The 21,179-nt window shown below is 47.4% G+C and overlaps 1 protein-coding gene across 1 annotated transcript in view; it reads right to left on the reverse strand.

Annotated features, from left to right (window-relative positions):
* Window positions 1–21,179, reverse strand: part of C2H11orf97 (chromosome 2 C11orf97 homolog) — a 250,799-nt gene that overhangs the window by 110,096 nt on the left and 119,524 nt on the right. The window contains exon 4 of the mRNA XM_075334677.1: window positions 19,740–19,853. Coding sequence (XP_075190792.1) covers window positions 19,740–19,853 — 114 coding nt within the window. The remainder of the gene's footprint in view (window positions 1–19,739; window positions 19,854–21,179) is intronic.

Genomic DNA, 21,179 nt, shown 5'->3' on the forward strand with positions numbered 1-21,179 from the left:
GGAAGCAGCCGAGCTGCTCGGATCTGGATTCGCTGTGGCTCGAGGGTCTCCGGACCCGGGGGTCGTGCGGCCACTCAAATATAATGGGGGTATTTATATGGGAGTTGATATGTAGTTCGTGACGCCACTCATGGTGTACGGTAAGTTGGAGAGTACCGCCGCTGCCGCTGGGAGTACCCGGGGTGATGGAGTGGGGCAGCCAGGTGTCGTAGCCCTCCACGGGTAGGGGGAATACCCCGGGACTCGGTGAGGGGTGCCGTGGGGTGTACAGGTCACTCTCGTACTCACTCAGTTCATAAGCAGACACTGACAACCGGGTAAACCAAGTCTCTGGGTACCGCTGCCACTGAGGGGAGCTCGTCCGGGCCCCGTCCCCAATAGTGTTGCCTTGTGATCCGTGACCTGCCTTCTGGCACTTAGTTTGACTTCAACTTGGTAGCCCTGTAGTATGGAACTATCTGGGCCCCGCTCCCTATTATGGCTAAGTATGGGAGCTTGCTCTCAGGGCTCATGCTTGGAATTTTCTGGATCATTTTTGGACTGGAAAGTCCTATCACCCTCGTTGCGCTTGTGCCCCGATTCTGCAGCGGGTGGGAACAGATCATAAAGGCTCCGTTCTCCTCAGGTGAATTGTCGTGTTGCCTCAAGCTACTCCCCAACCTAGGGTCCGTGTACCCCGTCGTGCCTTTGGTCCCAGACCGGTGATAGTGCTAGGCTTCTGGCTGTCCTCCTCAACAGGTCCAAGCACCTCACCACAATCCCCTGCGACCGAGGGTCTGACTCCTCTACGCCCAGACCACCGTCTGCAACCTAGACAGTTCCTTCAGGAGTCACCACTCCCGACTTCCTCTGAGCTCCTCAGAGCTTGAGGGCTACTTCCCAACCACTCTCCTTCAACTCTCAGACTCGACTCACTACACCTCACCTACCCTCCCTGACCCCCCAGGTGGGCGACTCTATTCCACTCAATCCGTCCACTGGTGTGTTTGGTGGGTGTGGTGCAGGGTGCATCTAGGATTTGATTTGCTGTTGGAGGCAACACCATTTAGTTAGGGATCCAGAACCAAGAGGGAGGCGAATACTGCACGGAAGGGCAGCTTGTGCAGTACCCTGTGACGACCTGATAGTCCAGGGGAGTCACAGTAACATTTACACAAGCTGACTTTAGACAGTTAAACGAGTGCAATAAATAACAATGAAGTAGTTCATTCCTTGTGTATTGGCCTCTTTACTTAGCCTGCAGAAGAATGATGGGGACACAATGATCTCTAATAGATTTACATCAAGATTTACACCAGGAGATGTGCACCCGAGAACAATGAACAATTCAAAATCACCCAGCGTGACTTTGCTCATTCATTGGGTGATAGTTTACATGTTTATTCCTCCAAAAACACTGTGTGAAATTGTATGGTACACACACACATGCAAATGCATATACTGATATGTACATTGTAAGCAGAGAACATACATATGCACACACACACATATGTATACACAGCACACACATACAAGTGCATCTCAATAAATAAGAATATCAACAAAAAGTTCATTTATTTCAGTAATTCAATACAAAAAGGGAAACGCATATATTATATAGAGTCATTGCACACAGAGGGATCCATTTCTATATATTATATAGAGTCATTACACACAGAGAGATCTATTCCTATATATTATATAGAGTCATTACACACAGAGGGATCTATTCCTATATATTATATAGAGTCATTACACACAGAGAGATCTATTCCTATATATGATATAGAGTCATTGCACACAGAGGGATCCATTTCTATATATTATATAGAGTCATTACACACAGAGAGATCTATTCCTATATAATATATAGAGTCATCACACACAGAGGGATCTATTTATATATATATATATATATATATATATATATATATATATATATATATACTAGCTGTACTTCCCGGCTTCGCCCGGGTAAATGACTGCTGTTAACAAAATAGAATGTATTAACAAAAATGTATTCTGTACACAGAAACCACAAAACAAATAGATAGAAATGTAATTATTAAATTGTTGCCTATATTAACCAATCAGAGCTCAGATTAATTAACTGTAGCAAAATAGAAGCTAAACTGTGATTGGTTGCTATTGGCAGCCTGATAAATCTCCAGGCAACAGAAAGCCCTCCCCCTGACAGTATATATTAGCTCACACATACACATATAGACAGGTCATGTGACTGACAGCTGCCGTATTTCCTATATGGTACATTTGTTGTTCTTGTAGTTTGGCTTCTTATTAATCAGATTTTTATTTGTGAAGGATAATACCAGACTTGTGTGTGTTTAGGGTGATTATGTGGCGAGGTTGGTGTATGTGTGGTGAGATGTGTGTGAGGGTGGTATATGTGTTCAAGTACGTGGTAGTGTGTGGCGCATTTTGTGTGTGTGTTCATATCCCCAAGTGTGGTGAGTATCCCACGTCGGGGCCCCATCTTAGCAACTGTATGGTATATACTCTTTGGCGCAATCGCCTCATTTTTTAAGTCCCTCTTGTTCACATCTGGCAGCTGTCAATTTGCCCCCAACACTTTTCGTTTCACTTTTTCCCCATTATGTAGATAGGGGCAAAATTGATTGGTAAATTGGAATGCGTGGGGTTAAAATTTCGCCTCACAACATAGCACCCGGCGCTCCCTGGGATAGTAACTGTGGTGCCCTGGACAAGCCAGGGGCCACAGGTAACAACACACACACACCCCCACCCCCAGCAGTTCACAGCAGTCATTCCCAGTGAGACCTGATTTCTTCCCTCGGGTTCAGACAGACACACCAGGTGGGCGGAGTCAAGCAGATAGGCACGCCCACCGAGGAGTCTAGCTGGCCTGAGGCAAAAACCAGCTCAGACAAGTCCAGGCAGAGGAAGAGAGATTAGGTCTGCAGAGAGGCAGACGCAGACTGGGGCCTAGGTTGGAGCCTAGGTCCCTCGTATAGCCAGTGAGGCAGACGGTAGTGGCCGTCTGCAGGAGCCGGGAAGACAGTCTTGGTGGAACCGTAGGTAGCCGGGGCTGGGCGGTGGCCCACCGGTACCGAACCGGGGAGCCAGCTGGAAACCGGAGCGCAGGAGGAGCGTACACGAAGGTGAAGGAAAGGACTTACACTACCAACCTGGGATCAGGGGAAAAACACCGCAGCCGTCTGTGGGACCCGTCCAACCAGCCGTTTGTTTTACCGGAGATTTTGCATTCATCATTGGCTGAGTGAGTACCACCGTGCCGTGCGGCACAGCGCTGCCCCCGCGACCCTGCACCTCACCAGGCCCCGTAGCCCGCCTGCCATCCCTAACCCTCACCGGGCCCCGGGACAACCAACCCCCCTACCCACGGAGGGGAGAAACAACATCCAAGCTGCTCCCTGTCACCGCTCCCGGGATACCCGTCCAGAGCAGCGGTGGTGTCACAACCTCACCACAACTGTGGGTGGCGTCACGGACAATATCCCTAAACCAAACCACCCCCCTTTCACTCACGGGCGAGGAGCGCCGCTCAAGTCCCCGGGATCCGGCCCATCGCTCGAGCCACCACCGAGCAGCAGCAGCAGCCGGACCCGAGCAGTGGGTGAGCGCAGCGTCCCCTCCTCCGCCCGTGACATAACTGTCTCTCTGTTTCTCTCCCATTCTCTGTCTCCCCCTCTGTATATATCTCTCTGTCTCTATCTCTATATCTTTGGCAGTATTCCCCCCGAGGAAGTACTCTTGCGAAACGCGTCGGGGCTTCCCCCCCTCTCTATAGGACTCTCGACTCAGCATCTGCACTTGCACTTTATTATGGGTAAGCGTTTGTCCCATGCTACTTCACAGGGCATGGAATTTTCCTTAGTACATGCCTTGTAGGGCTATCTTTATATTCGCTCCCCTGTGTTATTTAGTCTTTGATGCAATTTATGGGACTGCCTTGTATACTTATATATGCTGTAGAGGTCCTAGTTAGGGAAACCTCTGACTCTTTTGTATCTCCACTCACTGTTGTATTTTATCAATTTTCCATACACTATATCATGACAGTGCCTCTATTTGTAATTTTGAAATACTAATAAAAATCTTTATATATAATTGCCTTATTCTGTCTGTCTGTCTGTCTGTCTGTCTTGCTCCAAAATTGTGTCCTTACGGTGACAAACAGCGGATTGGCCGCTGGGCTCGCCATGGCCCCGCACGGATTGGCCGCTCGGCCTGGACGCGCCCCCTCACTCATTGGACGCTCGCCCCAAACAGCGGATTGGCTGCTGGGCTCGGCATGGCCCCGCCCCCACACACGGATTAGCCGCTCGGCCTGGACCCGCCGCTCGGCCTGGACCAGCACCCTCACGCATTCGCCATGGCCCCGCCCCCCCCACGGATTAGCCGTACTGTAGAATAATAGCCGTGAGTGCTGTACCCCCGGGAGCCCACACCAGCGTATGCCGGCAACCCAGCCAACACATACCCTCGCATTGCTGGGGTTGCCGGCGTACGCTGATGTGGGCTCCCGTGCGAGCGGGGGGCGGGGTACGCTGGTAACCATGGTACACATCGAGTAATATTATGTAGCATGGTTACCAGCGTACACCGGCTCCCAGGTGAGCGCATCAAGGTCCTGCAGCGGCAGAACACACACACACGCACACACATAAGAACAGACACACACACACACATCTGATCACACTCACTCTCACACACACCTCACACACACATCAGATCGCATCCACACACTCACAACTTCCAGTGATATCGCTTGCTTCTCGGCGGCGATACTGTGCAGTGCATCTCCGGATGTTGTGAGTGTGAGCGCGTATGTGCAATATCGTCAATGTGTGTGTGCGTGTATGCGATCGGGTGTGTGCGTGTATGGGGATGGAGCACGATGGGGAATGCGCAGCATGGGGGATGGAGCACGTTTGGGAGTGCGCAACATGGGGGATGGAGCATGATGGGGAATGCGCAGTATGGGGGATGGAGCACGATGGGGAGTGCGCAGCATGGGGGATGGAGCACGTTTGGAAGTGCGCAGCATGGGGGATGGAGCACGTTTGGGAGTGCGCAACATGGGGGATGGAGCACGATGGGGAATGCACAGCATGGGGGATGGAGCACGATGGGGAGTGCGCAGCATGGGGGATGGAGCACAATGGGGAGTGCGCAGCATGGGGATGGAGCACGTTTGGGAGTGCGCAGCATGGGGGATGGAGCACGATGGGGAATGCGCAGCATGGGGGATGGAGCACAATGGGGAGTGCGCAGCATGGGGGATGGAGAACGATGGGGGGTGCGCAGCATGGGGGATGGAGCACGATGGGGGGGTGCGCAGCATGGGGGATGGAGCACGATGGGGGGTGCGCAGCATGGGGGATGGAGCACGATGGGGGGTGCGCAGCATGGGGGATGGAGCACGATGGGGGGTGCGCAGCATGGGGGATGGAGCACGATGGGGGGTGCACACCTCCCCCCAAAACACACACACACACCGGCACACACGCACTGCACAACACACCACACACACACTGGGAACCACAAACACCACCCTACACAGACACCCACACACACAGACAATGCCGCACACACACAACACCCAACACACAAACACCGCAGCACACACAAATATATGCACATGCCGCACAACACAAACATTGCACAAAACATACCTCCCACCAAAACACACACACACACCCCACACCCACACAAACCGCGCAACACACACACACAACGCTACAGACACACAGCGCTCCACAAACAATGCAACACACACAACGCAACACACAAACAACACCGCTCTCTCCCCCGCCACACCCAGACAACACCCAGAACATGTACAGCCCCTACACAAACACTTGGTAACTACACACAACAACATCTCTATATACAGTTAGGTCCAGAAATATTTGGAGAGTGACACAATTTTCGCGAGTTGGGCTCTGCATGCCACCACATTGGATTTGAAATGAAACCTTTACAACAGAATTCAAGTGCAGATTGTAACGTTTAATTTGAAGGTTTGAACAAAAATATCTGATAGAAATTGTAGGAATTGTACACATTTCTTTACAAACACTCCACATTTTAGGAGGTCAAAAGTAATTGGACAAATAAACCAAACCCAAACAAAATATTTTTATTTTCAATATTTTGTTGCGAATCCTTTGGAGGCAATCACTGCCTTAAGTCTGGAACCCATGGACATCACCAAAAGCTGGGTTTCCTCCTTCTTAATGCTTTGCCAGGCCTTTACAGCCGCAGCCTTCAGGTCTTGCTTGTTTGTGGGTCTTTCCGTCTTAAGTCTGGATTTGAGCAAGTGAAATGCATGCTCAATTGGGTTAAGATCTGGTGATTGACTTGGCCATTGCAGAATGTTCCACTTTTTTGCACTCATGAACTCCTGGGTAGCTTTGGCTGTATGCTTGGGGTCATTGTCCATCTGTACTATGAAGCGCCGACCGATCAACTTTGCGGCATTTGGCTGAATCTGGGCTGTCTATTTTTGGAATTGATGAATGGTTTGCATCTAGATGTGAACCCTTTGTATTTACTTTCATGGAGTCTTCTCTTTACTGTTGACTTAGAGACAGATACACCTACTTCACTGAGAGTGTTCTGGACTTCAGTTGATGTTGTGAACGGGTTCTTCTTCACCAAAGAAAGTATGCGGCGATCATCCACCACTGTTGTCATCCGTGGACGCCCAGGCCTTTTTGAGTTCCCAAGCTCACCAGTCAATTCTTTTTTTCTCAGAATGTACCCGACTGTTGATTTTGCTACTCCAAGCATGTCTGCTATCTCTCTGATGGATTTTTTCTTTTTTTTCAGCCTCAGGATGTTCTGCTTCACCTCAATTGAGAGTTCCTTAGACCGCATGTTGTCTGGTCACAGCAACAGCTTCCAAATGCAAAACCACACACCTGTAATCAACCCCAGACCTTTTAACTACTTCATTGATTACAGGTTAACGAGGGAGACGCCTTCAGAGTTAATTGCAGGCCTTAGAGTCCCTTGTCCAATTACTTTTGGTCCCTTGAAAAAGAGGAGGCTATGCATTACAGAGCTATGATTCCTAAACCCTTTCTCTGATTTGGATGTTAAAACTCTCATATTGCAGCTGGGAGTGTGCACTTTCAGCCCATATTATATATATATAATTGTATTTCTGAACATGCTTTTGTAAACAGCTAATATAACAAAACTTGTGTCACTGTCCAAATATTTCTGGACCTAACCTTTTACTGTATATATATATATATATATATATATATATATATATATATATATACATATATAACAAAAATCATACATTAACTACACAATACGTAAATTCTAGAATACCCGATGCGTAGAATCGGGCCACCTTCTAGTGTATATATATACTCTATAGATGCACTCTCTATATCTTCTTATTATGTACGGCCATATAAAACTCAGTCTTTTTCTCCTTTTTTCATGTACTTCTATATTGTGTGGCCAATTACATGCTGTCAGAAACCCATCTGTTGCTTTTTCTTCTTGTTCTATATAATGTTTCCCTTTTTGCATTGAATTACTGAAATAAATTAACCTTTTGATGATATTCTAATTTATTGGGATGCACTTGCATATCCTGTACAGCAGAGTAATAAAGAAAACACACCTCTACTTCTAATATCGTGTCACCCTTTTAAGTAGCTTACTTTTCAGAAGCATTCTTTCTTAGAACCCTGAGTTCTTTTGTTCCCCTGTTATTCCTCCTGGAAATGCCTTAATAGAGTGACAACTAGCTATTACTGGTAAGTTCACTTTAATAAAAATAAGTTAACCCTTTACTAAAATCTCTCCCCTGACACATCTAAAGGCACCACCACTGATAAGGATTAGGGATGATCGAATACCTCAAATTTTCAGCTTCGCGAATATTCGATGCGCAATGTAAGTCTATGAGATACCCGAAAAACAACTATTCGGAACTATTTGGGCTTCCCGTAGACTTACGTTGCCTATTGAATATTCGCATATCCGCGACCTATTTGGAAAATATTCGCAAAGCCGGATATTTGTGGTATTCGATCATCCCTAATAAGGATGTGTGGTTGTCCTAGCTTTCTCAAGATGATATCAATAAGGGTCTGTGATCTTGGTTATTTTAACTGGACTTCCCTTTTAAGAAGAATCATTTCCTTAATGCCACGCGAGGCACACATGAATTATGGATCATGGTCATGATGAATCCACCAGTAAATCCAGCTATGAATTACAAAGCCGATGTCCGTCTGACATTTACAACGTGCCAACACTCAGCATAGAAAACGCTTTGTTTCTTCCTCATCCTCTCCTCGCGGATTATCCTAGACACATAGCACTTCACTAAAATTCCTGCCATAGTAAAGACACTTAGTTACTGGGTAGAAGCGATGGACCTCGTACAAAGGGTTATTTGTGTGATAATTGGCCCCTTAGTGCTATAAGAAGGGCAGTGAGCCCCATAGGGGTGAATGGACCCCATGACCATCGTGAGGGTGCAAGGTTAGGAAGGGGTTAATTGGTTGAACTGGGATAGGGGATAGTTAGGGCTATTGGATTGGTGGAAGGAAGATGTAGGGGGATTGGAGGGGAGCAGGGAAGGGGTGGGGGGTTGTGGGAGGTATAAGAGAGGGGGGTGGACTGATTACCTCCCCTTTCGTCGCTGGAAAGTTGTGTCCCACCCGCCCGCCCTGATGTTATGTATAAAAAAAAAAAACAAACAAAAAAAAAAAAAAAAAAAAAAAAAAAAGAAAAAAGGAAAAAGAGAAAAACATTGTGTAAAAAATAAAAAAAAAAAAAAAAAAAAGGAAAGACTGGAGAATATAAGATTGATTTGCCAAGTTGTTTTGTCACAGCGGGGGGATAGGTCCGTCTGAGAGGTTGGGAGTACCGACAGTTGGTTGGTTGGTACGAAGTCGCTCAAGGGGAGTGGCTTCGGATTGGATGGGAACTTGTGGGCGGAGGTCCCGCAGGTTCTGGGAAGGGGTAATTAACGATGGAACGTTGTTACCCCTCACCTTTGGGCCGGGTGGTTACGGCCGAGGTGGTCCTCTGGGCCGGTTTGGAGGTTACGGCCGGGGGGTTATGAAGGATGGTTGGCCTCTCGGACGGATCTATCGGTGTGTATGGTTATATGGGTATATATGTATAAGGTTTAAGTAACAATTGAGTGGCATGTTGAGCCACGAGTTTTGGTATACATATATACGGTAAATAAAACTGTGGCCATTCCTGCAATAAAGTCGTGGTTCGAGTCTTTATTTTAGGTAGATATGGTTGGGTGCTTTGTATGGTAACCTGCTTATCCCTTATAGATGCGTCATGATAACAGCTTTGTAAAACAGTATACTAAGCAACAAATAAATGTGAATTCATCATCTAGCGCAATCTTTAATATCTGATTTTCCATATGACTACAAGAAAATCTACTACTTAAAGCCACAAAATATCATCCTAAAACCCAGAAGCGATGCAGCTTTAAATAGTAAAATGTAAATTTCAGCTCTCATGGATTTTTGGAATCTGACTAGATGACAGTTATGTTTTTTTTAGTCTGCTCAATGTAACATACATGTTTTTATGATCAGGGAATATTACAGCCATCAACATTTATCGCTTATTCGCAGGACCCACTACATAACAAACCACTGACGCTGCAACACTGCAATATAAACCACTGCTGCTTCCATACAAACCACAGTCGCTTCATTAAAAATCAATGCCGCTCCAATACAAACCACTATCGCTACATTACAAACTACTATTGCTCCATTACAAACCACTGCTGCTTGATTACAAACCACTGCTGCTTGATTACAAACCACTGCTGCTCTACTTCAAACCACTATTGCTCCATTACAAACCACTGCTACTCCATTACAAACTACTGTGACCCTCCACTACAAACCACTGTGACCCTCCACTACAAACCACTGTGACCCTCCACTACAAACCACTGCTGCTCCACTACAAACTACTGCTACTCCAATACAAACCACTGCTGCTCCACTACAAACCACTGCTGCTCCACTACAAACCACTGCTGCTCCACTACAAACCACTGCTGCTCCACTACAAACCACTGCTGCTCCACTACAAACCACTGCTTCTCCAATACAAACCACTGCTGCTCCACTACAAACCACTGCTGCTCCACTACAAACCACTGCTGCTCCACTACAAACCACTGCTGCTCTAATACAAACCACTGCTGCTCTACTAGAAACCACTCCTGCTCCACTACAAACCACTGCTGCTCCAATACAAACCACTGCTGCTCCATTACAAGCCACTGCTGCTGCAATACAAACCACTGCTACGCCAATACAAACCACTGCTGCTCCATTACTAACCACTGCTGCTCCACTACAAACCACTGCTGCTCCACTACAAAACACTGCTGCTCCACTACAAACCACTGCTGCTCCACTACAAACCACTGCTGCTCCACTACAAACCACTGCTGCTCCATTACAAGCCACTGCTGCTGCAATACAAACCACTGCTGCTCCACTACAAGCCACTGCTGCTCCATTACAAGCCACTGCTGCTGCAATACAAACCACTGCTGCTCCACTACAAGAAACTGCTGCTGCAACACAAACCACTGCTACTCCAATTCAACTCACTTCTGCTCCATTACAAACCACTGCTGCTCCAATACAAACCACTGCTGCTCCACTACAAACCACTGCTGCTCTAATACAAACCACTGCTGCTCTACTACAAACCACTGCTGCTCCACTACAAACCACTGCTGCTCCAATACAAACCACTGCTGCTCCATTACAAACCACTGCTGCTCCAATACAAACCACTGCTGCTCCACTACAAACCACTGCTGCTCTAATACAAACCACTGCTGCTCTACTACAAACCACTGCTGCTCCACTACAAACCACTGCTGCTCCAATACAAACCACTGCTGCTCCATTACAAACCACTGCTGCTCCAATACAAACCACTGCTGCTCCACTACAAACCACTGGTGCTCTAATACAAACCACTGCTGCTCTACTACAAACCACTGCTGCTCCACTACAAACCACTGCCGCTCCAATACAAACCACTGCTGCTCCATTACAAACCACTGCTGCTCCAATACAAACCACTGCTGCTCCAATACAAACCACTTTTGCTTGATTACAAACCACTGCTGCTCCATTACAAAACACTTCTTTTTGATTACAAACCACTGTTGCTCCAATACAAACCACTACCGCTCCATTACAAACCACTATTACTCCATTATAAACCACTGCTGCTCCATTACAAACTACTGCTGCTCCATTACAAATCATTTCAGCTCCATTACAAATCATGACATTGACACCTAATGATCAAATCTCTGAAGCCAAAAATGAATTTTGTCCCAGCCCTGCTCTTAGCTAACTGTGAAGATCTGAGGTTGTGGGTTGTATTAATCACCTAGACAGGTTAATGATGCAATCATTTTTATTCTTCTGTCCACAGTCTTACAGCAACTGCAGGTAGATGGCCAAAATGAGATGTCCTCAGTCCATGAGATCCCAAACCAGGACTGGTAGTTCCACTTCCCTCCTACCAGGCAATACCCACTGTCTCCCAAATTTTGGTTGTCCCACAGCTTTTGTATCTCCCGCTGGTATGGTCTGCTACTTGTGCATTGGTGAAGGTATTTTCCTGAAGCCAAGCCCCTCACCTGGTACTATAAGCAAAACCCCCAGTGGTGATGTGACGCCCTGGCAAAATCAGGTAGTCACAGATGACTGTACCCTGTACCAAGGGTACAGGAATCGCCTCCTCCTTGGGATTTAACACCATATCTCACACACAGGAACACCAGCCACAAAGCCTAGTCACCCCCCATGACAACAGGGACACACCAGTGAGCGAGACCAGGCGGATGGGAACGCCCACCTAGGGATCTTGAGGTGTCAGGGGAGGGCACAAGAGAGAACGGAGGAGAACAGGAGAGGAGAACAGCTCGGACAGTGAGGGTGTGAGGAGCTGCAGTGGCAGAGTGGCCAAGGGTCGGAGCCCTTGGACCATGGGAGAACCAACTAGGTGGCAGACGGCAGTGTAGGGCCACAGGCGACGGAGATCCGGTCGCAGGAGACCCGAAGTGGACCGAGGCAGAGTTGTAGCCCGCCAGTACCGACAGCGGGAATCCGATCTGGAGACCGTGCACAGGCAGGGTACCTGGACCCTAGGATGAGGCAAGCTTCAAGCCCCTTGTTAATTGACCAGCGGGACAAGGTTCCAGAGAGAAGCCCAGAGAGCAAAGCAGAAGCCCAATGCGGGGGATAGGGTGTCCGCCAGAAGCCACTGAGATCCCAAGGGTCAGATTTTGTGGGCACGGCTCCCTTTGTACACGAAAACACAGGGGAGCGGATTTCTCCCATTCCAAGCGGGTTAAATCAACACACAGCAAGAGACATGTGCAGGAGGAAGGGTCCCTACCTTGCTAACCTGTGTGCGGGACCAGCACACATCTCCAACAGCAACCGGCATCCGGCCTTGGTTTACAGTACAGGCTCTGTGTGGATTATTCTCAATCGTGAGTACACCGGTGTCATCCGGTCCAACCTGCCGACGGCGCCCGAGCACTGCTCCCCACCTACACCTGGGTCCCGAGACTATACCTCCCCTACCCGTGGAGGGTATACCATCTTGCAGCCCAACACCATCGGCCCCGGGCACCCACATACCAGGCAGCGGCGATGCTACCATCCCATCACCGCAACCCACGGGTGGCGTCACAGACAAAAACTATCTCCACTGTAAATACCCCCTTTACTGTTGCAAGGATGGGCGGTTGCACGAGCCCTGGGTCCGGCCACCACTCGAGCACCAGACACAATCCCGGACCCGATCACCCCGAGCAGCCCCTCTGCCGTGGCGCGGCACCCGTCAGCGACAGTGACACCTCCACTGGATCTACAGTACCCATCCACATAAAGGGACGAGTGGTTGGGAGAACAATGGCTTAATTGAGGCCCATGTTACGCTAACGAGAGTAATGGAATGATTGCTTTACTCTAATTACCAATCTCATGCCTGGCCTTCTATGTACATATGATACAGCTGCCACGTCTTTGCCTCATGGCCCTGGGGTCTGGATGAGCATGGTATAAGTACATGGGAATTTTGTCTCCCATAACGTTCCTCCCGATCCTTAGAGCTGTGGACTGCGCTCTACGTCCATTGGTCCAATAGTCTTTGTCCGCAGCCAGCTCCTCACAGTAACCTTATTGCACTTAGATATGTCTTCAAATTCTTAAACTGAGCAGATTAATTTAGTTGCAGAACTGGTCACAATGAGACGCCATGACTTCGCTGTCGTCTAAATGATTGTGTTGCCTCCTCGCGTACCGTTCATTGTACAGACCTCACTTTATCTTGTATACAGCCCTGACAGTTATAAACTTATAATGTACGATCTATCTGCAGAACATTGTCCAGATCGAGACATCTTGGCAGATAAAACAGATATTAAAAAGCTAGAAATAGCTGAAAAATTGCATTTATTTTGACCCGTCACCTCCTGAACAGTCTCTTGGATGTCGGGATGATTTCTTAAGGGAGTTTAGGGCTCAGTGCATATAACGCACATTTCACGGCCCAGGAGAGTATAAAATAGTGTTTCGCCGTGCACACGACTGCCATCTGCTGGTTGTTTAAGAGCTGTTTTGCCAAAGACGTGGCAGAAAATCATTTTTAGGATTATTAGGTTTATTAGGATTTCCATGAAGTCTTATGCCAAAGTATAATTAAGAATCCCGGTTCCTGTAGTTAATTCATATGCAGAACATATGGCAACAATTAAAATTGGGCTTTCAACCTGGCACTCGTTGACAGTGTAGCTTTGTGTCCATGATGGCAGAATTGTGGATGACATATGGCCATATTAGTTGGCATAAGGGACTTTTGTGAATGATAGGTGGGCATTATTTCTATTGTAGGGAGCCTTATGGTTTGCATAGGAGCATTGCAGGTGCTTTAGTGGTATTGTGACTGTAAAAGTCCGGATCCGCGCAAGTTCAAAAGTACCCGTGCACCGACCCCAGGCCCGGAGTCCTCAGGGAATTTCAGGTAGCTATGTGGATCTGGCAACTCGGGTAATTAAAAAAAATAAAGCACAAATAAAGAAAAAAATGGAAGAGCAGGCGCATATACTTACGAGTCTCTCGCATGGCTGTAACACTACTTCCGGGGTGCTCATACTACTTCCATGGCCATTTATTAACCTTCATGCCTATGCACTGCTTTCCCCTTCCACCGGCAGTCCCGGTGTCTCTGATTGGTTGCAGTCAGACAGCACCCCCACCCTTTTTGATTGCTTGCAATCACACACGCTGTGTGTATGTATATTAGTCTAAAAATAAATAAAACAATTGGCATAGGGTCCCCACATATTATGATACCCAGTACAGATAAAGTTGTATACTTTTCTTGGCTGTGTATCAAAATAAGACGAACCACATGCGGCTTTTTTTAAAATATTTAAATAAATAATTTATTTAAATAATTATTTAAAACATAGTGCGATCCTCCCCCCCACTCCCCAATTTTGATAACCAGCCATAATAAAGTAGACAGCTGGGGGCTAGTATGCTCAGGCAAGGGAGAATCATGGTCATTGGGCCCCCCCCAGCCTAAAAATAGCAGCCTGCAGCCGCGCAGGTTTGTCGCATCCATTAGATGCGATAATCCCGGAATTTTACCCAGCTCATTCCGATTGCCCTTGTGCGGTGACAATCCGAGTAATAAGGGTTTAATGATAGCTCCCAGCTCCCACTAAGCGATAGATTAGTAAAGGGAGGCATCTATAAGACCCCCCCATTACTAATCTGTAAGTGAAAAAAAATAAAACAGAAAAATCCTTTATTTGAAATAAAATACAAAAAACCCCACCCTCTTTCTGCCCTTTAGTAACCCTCAAAACACCCAGTTTTGACGTAATCCACACGAGGTCCCACGATAATTCCAGCTCTGCTATGTGCTGAATGCACAGTGTGTGGGCACAGAAGATGTCCACACACTGTGGGCTTCAGGCAAAGAATGAAGCCGCAGGGATGAGCGGTGACATCACTCAGTTTATTTGTGGTCACAGCTGGAGGTTCCCACTGTACCCCTCCTATGACCGCAGGTAACCTGACTTCATGTGACCTCATTAAACTCAGTGACCTCACATCAGACAAGGTCACTGAGTTCACAGACCTGCATCTCCTTTCAGCAAACTGTAGCTTTTTTTTACAAGAAATGCAGATTTGGTGCTGAAATTTATACACCATATTCCTGCACCAAATCTGCATCTCCTGGCAAAAAAAATCGCATCACTAATGCATCAAAGGCACATTGTGTTTTGATGCGTTTGCTTGCCAGAAAATGTGTGACGCTCTGGACTACTCAGGACGTCACAGGGTTCTGTACAATCTTTCTCTCCCCATGCAGGGCTCAACCCCCATAGTTCTGGGTCCCCATCTTGCAGTACTGCCTCCACCAGCATTCACAAATCCTAGTTACACCACACACCACACCTGTCAGGCACACCAGTGGGCTTCTTAAACTGGAATAGGGCTGCTCACCTAGGGGTCAGACAGAGTGGTGGGAGGGGGAAAGTCAGCGATGGAGGAAGTGGAGAACAGAGCAGAGCTGACAGGCGGAACAGAAGTAGCTCCCAGTTAGTGAGGAGCTGGGAGTAGCAGCTCCCCAGAGCCAGTGGTAGCTCTCGAGCAGTGAGGATCTCGAGGAAGCTGGGAGTTGGAGCTCCCAGAGGAAAGGAAACTAGATTGCAGACGGTGGTCTGGGCCCAGAGGAGTCGGAGACCCGGTCGCGGTAGGTTGTGACTCGGTGCCACAGCAGGGAGCGGGGCCCGGAAAGCTCCAGGCTGACGGGTCACAACAGACAATCTAAATTCAGGAGCCAGGAGAGAGGCCACAGACCGCTAGGCAGTGCTGCAGGGGACGGGACCCGGACGAGCTTCCTTCAGGAGACAGCGGCGTTCAGAGACTTGGTTTACTACGTTGTCAGTGTCTGCGTTCTTCTGAGTGAGTACCTGATTAATCCCTGCAACCAGCGAGCCTGCGAGCCCCTGCATTCCCAAGGCACCATCCAGAGTCCTGGGGTAATCCCCTACCCATAGAGGCTCACATCAACTAGCTGCCCCACTTCATCGCCCCGGGTACTCCCAACGGCAGCGGCGGTACTCCCCATTATCACACACCACGGGTGGCATCACGAACTACCTAAACTCCATGTAAATAACCCCTTCAGGTTTGTACCGGCGCGAGCCCCCGGGTCCAGAGACCATTGAGCCACCCGAGCGGCTGCGGCCGGATCCGAGCAGTCCGACCGCTTCTGGGACAGGACGCGCCCGGGACAGATGCAGATTGAATGTATAAATTTCAGCACCAAATCTGCATCTCTTGGCAAAAAAAATGTGTTTTTTGTCAGGAGATGCAGGTCTTTGACCTCACATGAGGTGAGGTCACTGAACTTACAGTTAGGTCCAGAAATATTTGGACAGTGACACAATTTTCGCGAGTTGGGCTCTGCATGCCACCACATTGGATTTGAAATGAAACCTCTACAACAGAATTCAAGTGCAGATTGTAACGTTTAATTTGAAGGTTTGAACAAAAATATCTGATAGAAATTGCAGGAATTGTACACATTTCTTTACAAACACTCCCCATTTTAGGAGGTCAAAAGTAATTGGACAAATAAACCAAACCCAAACAAAATATTTTTATTTTCAATATTTTGTTGCGAATCCTTTGGAGGCAATCACTGTCTTAAGTCTGGAACCCATGGACATCACCAAACGCTGGGTTTCCTCCTTCTTAATGCTTTGCCAGGCCTTTACAGCCGCAGCCTTCAGGTCTTGCTTGTTTGTGGGTCTTTCCGTCTTAAGTCTGGATTTGAGCAAGTGAAATGCATGCTCAATTGGGTTAAGATCTGGTGATTGACTTGGCCATTGCAGAATGTTCCACTTTTTTGCACTCATGAACTCCTGGGTAGCTTTGGCTGTATGCTTGGGGTCATTGTCCATCTGTACTATGAAGCGCCGTCCGATCAACTTTGCGGCATTTGGCTGAATCTGGGCTGAAAGTATATCCCTGTACACTTCAGAATTCATCCGGCTACTCTTGTCTGCTGTTATGTCATCAATAAACACAAGTGGCCCAGTGCCATTGAAAGCCATGCATGCCCATGCCATCACGTTGCCTCCACCATGTTTTACAGAGGATGTGGTGTGCCTTGGATCATGTGCCGTTCCCTTTCTTCTCCAAACTTTTTTCTTCCCATCATTCTGGTACAGGTTGATCTTTGTCTCATCTGTCCATAGAATACTTTTCCAGAACTGAGCTGGCTTCATGAGGTGTTTTTCAGCAAATTTAACTCTGGCCTGTCTATTTTTGGAATTGATGAATGGTTTGCATCTAGATGTGAACCCTTTGTATTTACTTTCATGGAGTCTTCTTTTTACAGTTGACTTAGAGACAGATACACCTACTTCACTGAGAGTGTTCTGGACTTCAGTTGATGTTGTGAACGGGTTCTTCTTCACCAAAGAAAGTATGCGGCGATCATCCACCACTGTTGTCATCCGTGGACGCCCAGGCCTTTTTGAGTTCCCAAGCTCACCAGTCAATTCCTTTTTTCTCAGAATGTACCCGACTGTTGATTTTGCTACTCCAAGCATGTCTGCTATCTCTCTGATGGATTTTTTCTTTTTTTTCAGCCTCAGGATGTTCTGCTTCACCTCAATTGAGAGTTCCTTAGACTGCATGTTGTCTGGTCACAGCAACAGCTTCCAAATGCAAAACCACACACCTGTAATCAACCCCAGACCTTTTAACTACTTCATTGATTACAGGTTAACGAGGGAGACGCCTTCAGAGTTAATTGCAGCCCTTAGAGTCCCTTGTCCAATTACTTTTGGTCCCTTGAAAAAGAGGAGGCTATGCATTACAGAGCTATGATTCCTAAACCCTTTCTCCGATTTGGATGTGAAAACTCTCATATTGCAGCTGGGAGTGTGCACTTTCAGCCCATATTATATATATAATTGTATTTCTGAACATGTTTTTGTAAACAGCTAAAATAACAAAACTTGTGTCACTGTCCAAATATTTCTGGACCTAACTGTAGGTCACCTGACATCAGTATACCTGTGGTCAAAGCTGGGGTACTTTGGGAACCTCCAGTTCTGATAGCTAATGAACTGTGAGGTCAGCGCTCATCGCTGCTGCTAAATCAGCCTTTGTCTGAAGCACACAATGTGCAGACATGTTCTGTGGCTGCGTGCTGTCAAATCAGTATGTTGCATAGCGGGAATCATTGTGGGACCTCCTGTGGAGTACGTTGGAACTGAGTGCTTTGGGGGTTAATAAATTTTGAGAAAGAGGGATTTTTTGTATTTTACTTCAAATAAAGGATATTTTTGGTGTTTGTATTTATTTCTTTTCACTTACAGATTAGTAAAAAAAAACACTCCCAATTACTAATCTAGGCCGTAGTAGCAGATGTGAACTGTCAATAAACCCTTATTACCCCGAGTGCCACAACACCAGGGCAATCAGGAAAAACCAGGTAAAGTTCTGGAATTGTCACGCCTAATGGAAGCGAAAAACTTTGGGTGGCTGCAGACTGCTATTTCTAGGCTGGGGGCTCAATAACCATGGGTCTCCCCAGCCTGGGAATACCAGCTCCCAGCTGTCTGTTTTATCATGGCTGAGTATAAAGATTGCACACCTTTTTTAATTATTTAAATACTTTAAAAAATAAGCGCCACATAGGGTCCCTCTTATTTTGATACACACCAATATAAACACTCATCTTGGGGCTGAAGCCTGTAGCAATATGCTTTATCTGTGCTGGGTATCATAATATGGGGGACCCTATGGCAATTTATTTCTTTTTACACCTTGATAGGGACAGACACAGTGTCACACAGGGTGAAGGTGCAGTTTGTCTGCAACCAACCACAGACTCCAGGACTCCGCTCATCAATCTGCTCATCTCTAGTTATAACCTATCCTCTGGACTTATCTTCACAGGACGACCACAGATCTTAACTTATGACAGTGCCTCTAATTTTGCCCAAGCGCTGAGCTTTTACCTTTCATATCTCCTGACTAAAGGGGGCTTCACACGCAACGATATCGCTAGCGATATCGCTAGCGAGCGTACCCGCCCCCGTCGTTTGTGCGTCACAGGCATATTGTTGCCCGTGGCGCACAATATCGCTAACACCAACCACACGTACTTACCTTCCTAGCGACGTCGCTGTGGGCGGCGAACAACCTCTTCGTTAAGGGGGAGGTTCGTGCGCTGTCACAGCGACGTCACACAGCGGCCGACCAATAGAAGTGGAGGGGCAGAGAACAGCCGTATTAACGACATGCCCACCTTGTTGCCGGCAGGACGCAGGTAAGCTGTTGTTCGTTGTTCCCGGGGTGTCACACGTAGTGACGTGTGCTGCCCCAGGAACGACGAACAACCTACGTCCACAATGACCAACGAGATTTTGAAAATGAACGACGTGTCAACGATCAACGATAAGGTGAGTATTTTTGATCGTTAACAGTCACTCGGAGCTGTTACATGCACCGACGTCACTAACGATGCCGGATGTGCGTCACGAATTCCGTGACGCACATCCACAAAGTTGCGTGTAACGGGGCCTTAAGCGTTCACAAGCTCCTCGTAAATCTGCGTAGCATTTAGCTGTGGACAATGGGGTTAAATCTCACCCTTGTGTCGGGAGTAATGGCTGGGTTGGGTCAGGAAGCTGTTCCGGTAGGGAGCCGCAGATCCATAAGGTTGGATATTCTTCTCTACCTTCAGAATCTTATCCATCTGGACTGCTAGAAGAGAAAATAAAGGACTAATGTGACAACTGTAGATTTATATGCCATACTATATTTATTATACCATAAAAATGTAACATGATTTGTGGCAACCGAGGAACCCAACACTTTATTTTAGAAACAAGATATTGCAGCACTCAATTGCGGATTCTCTGGACTCGGTGACTTGTTCATAGTTATATGAAGACAAATAGTGAGGCACATGAATCATTCCACTGTGTATGTTGTAACGTAAAAAAAAGGGTCCAGTAAATAAATTTCATCTTCTACTTTCCTCCTTTCTGTGGGGGGTGTCGTGCACCGGACGATTGACAGTTCATACCAGCGGCACCATCACTTCCCTGGCCTGAATAGTGCACTCTCTAATGCCGTTATATAAGACAGCTTTGTCTCGAGAGGAGGGTCTCGCAATCGATGCAGCCAGTTTAAGAATAATGTTTAGAGGCTATATTGCTTGTAAGCACTGTGCTTCTAACCTAACAGATCAGCCACTGATGGTGGCCAGTAAGCTAGGGAACGGACAGCAAACAATGAAAACTAAAATATCCTTAGGGTGGCTTTACATGCTACGATATCGGTCCCGATATCGCTAGCATGACACCCGCCCCCATCGTTTTTGCAAGAGGGGCATATCGCTGCCCGTCGCGCACAAAATCGTGCACTCCCGTCACACGTACTTACCTGCCCTGTGACGTCGCTGTGACCGGCGTACCGCCTCCTTTCTAATGGGGCGGTCCGTTCGGCGTCACAGCGACGTCACTAAGCGGCCGCCCAATGAAAGCGGAGGGGCGGAGATGAGCGGAACAAACATCCCGCCCATCTCCTTCCTTCCGCATTGTGGCCGGCGGCAGGTAAGGAGATGTTCCTCGTTCCTGCGGCGTCACACGTAGCGATGTGTGCTGCCGCAGGGACGAGGAACAACTTCGCCCCGCGACAGCAGCGATAATTTGGAGTGGACCCCCATGTCAACAAGGAGCGATTTTGGACGTTTTTGCAACGATCCAAAATCGCTCCTAGGAGTCAGACACAACGATATCGCTACAGCGGCCGGATGTGCAACACAAAATCCGTGACCCCAACGAGATCGTTGTGGCGAAATTGTAGCGTGTAAAGCCCGCTTTAATATGTAAGAATGAAGTGGAATTTTATAACAAGTAAATTGCAAAATTAATTGTTTTTTCACTCACTGATCAAATATAGTGGTAATAATAACGCTTTAAAAGGGTATTCTGAAGTTAGGATCTTATCCTTATCTATAGTATAGGAGATAACGTCTTGCATACTGGGGGCCCAACTAATTGAAACTGCACTGAACCCGAGAAT

This window comes from Anomaloglossus baeobatrachus, chromosome 2 (genome assembly GCF_048569485.1).
Source record: "Anomaloglossus baeobatrachus isolate aAnoBae1 chromosome 2, aAnoBae1.hap1, whole genome shotgun sequence".
In the NCBI taxonomy this organism is placed as follows: domain Eukaryota; kingdom Metazoa; phylum Chordata; class Amphibia; order Anura; family Aromobatidae; genus Anomaloglossus; species Anomaloglossus baeobatrachus.